Source organism: Phaseolus vulgaris, chromosome 8 (assembly GCF_000499845.2).
Source record: "Phaseolus vulgaris cultivar G19833 chromosome 8, P. vulgaris v2.0, whole genome shotgun sequence".
Taxonomy (NCBI): Eukaryota; Viridiplantae; Streptophyta; class Magnoliopsida; order Fabales; family Fabaceae; genus Phaseolus; species Phaseolus vulgaris.
The window spans coordinates 47,787,391-47,793,898 of record NC_023752.2 but is presented as its reverse complement, the minus strand read 5'-3'; the positions used below and the strand labels follow the sequence as shown (position 1 = coordinate 47,793,898).

Genomic DNA, 6,508 nt, shown 5'->3' with positions numbered 1-6,508 from the left:
TGAAATACAAACAGTGTGTAATTCTGCCGAAAAAAATACGGTAATCTGGCAGTGATTTTAGAAAATTTATCACAATTAATTGGCTTACTGTTTTTGAGTAATTTCAGTGCCATTATTGAGATAAGATCTTGAACTTTCTGTGGTTACAATTTCATAATCCAGTTCGCTTTATATCATTCTAGATAAATCTGTAAACATCACGCACAGTTTGCACAAAAATATTGTCCAATAGTTCTGTTTTTGTTTTCTTCTTCTACTCTAGTGCTTTTCTTTAGGTCTTTTGTGTGCCTTATTTTTTCATTGAGTACCTTATTTTCTTGCTTGTCTTTTATTCACTAATCTTTGTGTTTGTCATATATCTTGTATTCCTTTTGTTATAGCCTTTTCTTGTTTATACCTTTTCTTGTTTGTCTTTCATTGATTCTTTGGTTTTGTGGTGCTTAGCTTTGAGATTGTATGCTATTGCTTTGGCATATTTCATTTGAGGTTACTAAAGACCTCAAGATCATATTGGTAAAGGGAAGTATTCCTTCTTTGGAGTGCTTTGAGTGACTCCTACCTTCGGCATTTTGTTCTAATTGTTGTTGCTAACTTTGTTTTCTTAACATTGTTTGTTCTTGTGTTTGCTGTTTTCTTTTCTAATGGATACCTATTCAAGTGCTGAATCTTCAAAGCCACGCTCTACTCATAGAGCTTATGTTCTTAATGAATTGAAAGAAGCAAGGAAGGCTCTTGCTCAAAAGGATGAAGAGTTACAAAGATTAGAAGCACGTATGGCCAAGATTGAATTGAAGCAAGAAGGAGTTGTCCATTCTTTGCATGAGAGACAGCCTTCTCCTAGGCATTCTTCAAAAGGTTCTGCATTTGCTCATGGCTATAGAGATGATCCTAGATGAAGGAGGCATCATCGTCATTCCAATGAGGGAAGCCATCACCATGACCAAAGACCTCACCATGAGTCCAAGCCTCAAGTTCCTTTTGTAAAAGTTCCTAGTTTTAATGGGGATAGTGATCCTAATGTATATCTAGATTGGGAGGCTAAATGTGAACAAATCTTTAACACCTATGAGGTTGAGGAGGACCAAAAGGTGAAGATAGCCACCCTAGAATTTGTTGATTATGCCATGAAATGGTGGCATAACTATGTAACGGACATTTGCTATAACAAGAGACCTCCCGTGGTCTCTTGGAACGATTTGGTTGAGTGTATGCGCTTTAGGTTTGTACCACCACACTTTAGGAAAGACCTCATGTTAAAGCTCCAACGGTTTCAACAAGGCATGCTAAGTGTGGATGCATATTTCAAGGAGTTGGAAACGCTTTTGCTTAAGGTTAATTTGAGAGAGAGTGAGGAAGCCTTGATAGCTAGGTTTGTAAGTGGTCTAAGGAGGGATATTCAAGATGTTGTTGAGCTTCAAGAGTATTCATCTTTAGGATCTTTGGTTCATCTTGCAATGAAGGTTGAGGCCCAAATTGCTAAAAGACATGCTTTTAAAAATTCTCCCAATGATGGTTACTACAACAACTCTTGGAAAAATAGAAAATCTTTTTCCAAAAACCCTTCTAAAGAGTCTTCTTTCAAACCTAAGGAATCTAGGCCTTCAACTTCTAATCCTAAATCTCCAATCAAATCGTCTAGTAAGAAATGCTTTAAGTGTATGGGTTATGGTCACATTGCGGCTAATTGTCCTTCTAAAAGGAATATGTGCATAATGGCATTGTAGTTAGTGAGCATGATTCGGATTCACCTAAGCACTCTTCACATTCTAGATCATCTAGTGAGCATGAGAGTGAGAGTCCACTTGAAGGAGATTTGTTGGTTGTGAGAAGACTTCTTGGACAAGTTTTACAACCTTTTCATGAAAGTCAAAGGGAAAATATTTTTCATACAAGATGTCTTATTCAAAACAACATTTGTTCTTTAATAATGGATGGTGGTAGTTGTGCTAATGTGGCTAGTACAAGAGTAGTAGATAAGCTTAGATTGCCTACTATCTCTCATACAAAGCCCTACAAATTGCAATGGCTAAGTGAAGTAGGCGAAATCATTGTGAATAAACAAGTCCTCATTAATTTCTCTATTGGAAAATACAAGGATGAGGTCTTATGTGATGTTGTGCCCATGGAAGCTACACATGTTCTTTTGGGAAGGCCTTGGCAATATGATAGAAAAGTTTTTCATGATGGCTTTACCAATAACTCTCTTTTGATTTCCATGGTCACAAGGTCATTTTGAAATCTCTCTCTCCAAGAGAAGTCCATGAGGACCAAATTCTTATGAAGAAAAAGAGGGAGAATGAAAAAGTAAAGAGTCCTAAGCCTACGCTTCTTATTTCTAGGCATGAGGTCCAAAGGGATATAGTGGCTCACAATCCTATCTTCTTAGCTATTCCTAGACGTCTTAAGTTAGAACCACTTGTAGATAGTCCTCATTGTTTGGATAATTTGGTAAAGGAGTTTCATGACGTGTTTCAAGATCCTCCAAAAGGCCTTCCACCTTTAAGAGGGATTGAGCACCAAATTGATTTAATTTCAGGATCTTCTTTACCCAATCGTCTGGCCTATAGGACCAATCCAAGTGAGTCTAGGGAAATTCGCCAACAAATTGAGGAATTAATTGTTAAAGGTTGGGTTCAAGATAACATGAGCCCTTGTGCTATGCCTATTATACTTGTCCCAAAAAAAGATGGCACATGGAGGATGTGTTCAGATTGTAGAGCTATAAATAACATTACAATTAAGTATAGGCATCCCATACCTAGGCTTGATGATTTGTTGGATGAATTGCATGGTTCCAAAATTTTTACAAAGATTGATCTTAAAAGCGGCTACAATCAAATTTGTATTAAATCGCGTGATGAATGGAAGACGGCCTTTAAAACCAACTTTGGTTTATATGAGTGGTTGGTTATGCCATTTGGTTTAACTAATGCTCCAAGTACTTTCATGCGCCTCATGCATCATGCTTTAAGACCATTCATTGACAAGTTTGTTGTTGTTTATTTTGATGATATCCTCATTTATAGCTTGTCTTTGTGTGACCATAAGATGCATGTTAGACAAGTCTTGGAAACCCTTAGGAAAGAACATTTGTATGCTAACCTTGCTAAATGTATGTTTGCACTTGATCATATAGAATTCCTAGGGTTTGTTGTGAGTAAAAAAGGGGTCCATGTAGATCAATCTAAGGTAGTAGCCATTCAAAATTGGCCAACGCCTACCAATGTGAATGATGTCCGAAGTTTCCATGGTCTTGCTTCTTTTTATAGAAGATTTGTACCCAATTTCGGTACCATAGTTGCACCTCTCAATGGTATAGTAAAAAAGGATGTGGTTTTTAAATGGGGAGAAGCACAACAAAATGCTTTTGATGTTTTAAAAGAAAAATTGACTCATGCTCCCATTTTAGCACTTCCTAATTTTACTAAAACATTTGAGATTAAATGTGATGCTTCAAGTATAGGCATTAGGGTTGTTCTCCTTCAAGAGGGCCACCCCATAGCTTACTTTAGTGAGAAATTGAAAGGAATTCATCCCAATTATTCCACTTATGATAAAGAATTATATGCACTTGTTAGAGCTTTGTTTACTTGGCAACATTATCTTTTTCCTAAAGAGTTTGTGATTCATAGTGATCATGAATCTCTTAAATATTTGAAAAGCCAAAACAAACTCAATAAGAGGCATGCTAAGTGGGTGGAATTCCTTGAGCAATTTCCTTATGTGATCAAACGTAAGCAAGGCAAAAATAATATTGTGGCCGATGCTCTTTCTAGACGCTATGCCTTGCTCAATCTTTTAGGTTCTCAATTTCTTGGCTTTGATCACATTAAGGATCTTTATCATGAAGACTTTGATTTTTCTCTTATCTATCAAGAGTGTATCAAAGGTGAACACAAAGAATTTTATACAAGATGGCTTTCTTTTTAAAGGAAAACGTCTTTGTGTTCCCCAAAGCTCCATTAGATTATCTTTTGTTAGAGAAGCACATGAGGGAGGATTAATGGGCCATTTTGGGGTTGCAAAAACTTTGGATGTGTTACATGAACATTTATTTTGGCCTCATATGCATAAACATGTTCATAGTTTGTGTGAAAAATGCATAGCTTGCCATAAAGCTAAATCTAGAATACATCCCCATGGTTTATATACTCCTCTTCCTATCCCTTCAATGTCTTGGGTTGACATTTCTATGGATTTCATCTTAGGATTACTTAAGACATCTAAGGGTAAGGATTCCATTTTTGTGGTAGTGGATCGTTTTTCAAAGATGGCTCACTTTATTCCTTGCCACAAAGTGGATGATGCATGTCATATTGCAAACCTCTTCTTTCAAGAAGTGGTTCGTTTACATGGTATTCCTAGAACTATTGTGTCCGATAGAGATTCCAAATTCTTGAGTCACTTTTGGAAGACCTTGTGGGGTAAGTTTGGTACTAAACTTTTATTTTCTACCACTTGTCACCCACAAACCGATGGTCAAACCGAAGTGGTAAATAGAACTTTGGGACAACTGTTGAGATGCTTTATTTCCGGGAATCCTAGAGTTTGGGAGAATTTACTACCACATGTTGAATTTGCTTATAATCGTGTAGTAAATTCTACCACCTCACATTCTCCTTTTGAGGTTGTCTTTGGGTTTAATCCCTTAACACCTCTTGATCTTCTTCCTATTCCCATACTTGATGATGTCTTGTGCAAAGATGGTAATGACAAAGCTTCCTTTATTAAAAATTTGCATAAAGACATCAAGTTGAGAATTGAGAAGAAGGTTGGCAAGTATGTTGAACTTGCCAACAAAAGGAGAAAAGCATTATTATTTGATGAAGGTGATTGGGTTTGGCTTCATTTGAGGAAAGATCGTTTTCCTACTCAAAGGAAGTCCAAACTAATGCCTCGTAGTGATGGACCTTTCCAAGTCCTAAAGAGGATTAATGATGATGCTTATGAGTTAGATATGTCTGATACATACCTTGGTAGTCATACTTTTAATATCAGTGATCTAACTCCTTTTTCTGTAGGTCTCCAGAATTCGTGGTCGAATTCTCTCCAACTCGGGGAGTATGATGGAGATCAAGATCAAAAAGAGGTAGAGGCCGAAAATCAAGATCAAGAAGAGGTAGAGGCCGAAGTTGAAGATGCTCAAGAAGATATTAGTTTACCTCAAAGGCTTACAAGGAGCAAGTTTAAAGAATTAGGAAGTAGTGGTAGAATGTTTTCTCTTTTTATAGTATCTTTTGTATAAAAAGAAGAATGTTTAAATATATAGTATTTTAGGAAGGTGCTTAGAGGGAAACCTTAGATACCTCTTTTGTAAAGCATCTTTAGGCATTAGTTTAGAATTTTCTAGAAGGTGACTCTTCATGTCTCACTTTAGGCACTAGAAGTGGGTAGCATGCAAGGGACTTTTGGTTAGCTTGCTTTGTAAGTTTCATGACCGATTCTCCCCCTATAAAAGGAGGGCTTAGGTCCTTCAAATAATAGAATTGATTTTTGAAGTAATGAAACTCTCCAAAATTGGTGATTGAGTGAGTGAGAATTGTCTTCTCCTCTTCCTAGTCTCATCTTGAGTGCCTTGGTTCCTCAAGTGGCGACAATTCACACTTATCTTGGAGCAATCACACTTCAAGTGGCGTGTTCATCAACCAAGAACTACAACCACATAAGTCTTCTCTCTTTTCCATCTTTTTCTTCCATCTCCATGTCCTTATGAACTCTTAAAACATGTCTTAGGTCCTTTCTTGCATTTCTATTCGGTGCTTTAGCTTTATTTCTTGTTTTGTTCGGTTCATCTTCTTTCTTCTTGCTTTTGTCTGGTGCAATTCATTTGTTAGGCATTTTAAACGGTTCATTTGAGTTCTTATGCCTTTTAACCGGTTCAATTGACAAGAAATGGACTTCCATATGAGTTTTGGTGTGGTGGCTCAAGTTTTGGTGAGTTCTTGAATCAAAGAACATTGATCCAATTCTAGAAAAGTGCCTATTACCTTTCCAACTCAAGTTGATTCCATAAAATGTCAAAGAATCATCTATATCTTGCTATTGGAATCTTATCACAAAATCTAAGAATCCATACACATTTTCCTTCTCCTCAGTGAGACAGACTCCATGCAAAAACCTACAAGTTATTAATTAAAGCATAATCAATAATAATTTAACATAAAGTAAATTGAAATATAGGTAAAGATACTTACAACATAAAAAATTGAATTATATTTATATTGAGCTCCTGATTCCCAGCTACAAATTCTAATGAATCTGTGTTGTACATGAACAGTGGCAATTCAGTGTTTATTTGAAAAAATGTATCATCCCACGGAACTTCAAAAGGTTGATGACCAATCTGACTAGCAACTAGACCTAAGGAAGCTATAGGATCGTCAACTGGAACCTCATGCTTTATCTTCGGACTTGGTTTGCGAAGAGGTTTCTACAAAATAAAGAACATTTGTATTAAATTATATGTAATATATAAATATAAATATAAATTAATATAATGAAATGAAAT

At 36.2% G+C, this 6,508-nt stretch overlaps 1 protein-coding gene across 1 annotated transcript; it reads left to right on the top strand.

The window, feature by feature from the left end:
• Positions 1-641: 641 nt before the first annotated feature.
• Positions 642-1,724, top strand: LOC137825260 (uncharacterized). Its single transcript, XM_068630932.1, has 2 exons — positions 642-855; positions 1,030-1,724. Exons 1-2 carry the CDS (start codon positions 642-644, stop codon positions 1,722-1,724), a joined length of 909 nt encoding a protein of 302 aa, XP_068487033.1.
• The last annotated feature ends 4,784 nt before the right edge of the window (positions 1,725-6,508 follow it).

Coding starts and splice junctions, on each gene's coding strand:
- LOC137825260 (XM_068630932.1), top strand. CDS start 642: ATGGATACCTATTCAAGTGCTGAATCTTCAAAGCCACGCTCTACTCAT. Junction 856..1,029: donor TCCTAGGCATTCTTCAAAAG/GTTCTGCATTTG, acceptor ATGTATATCTAG/ATTGGGAGGCTAAATGTGAA.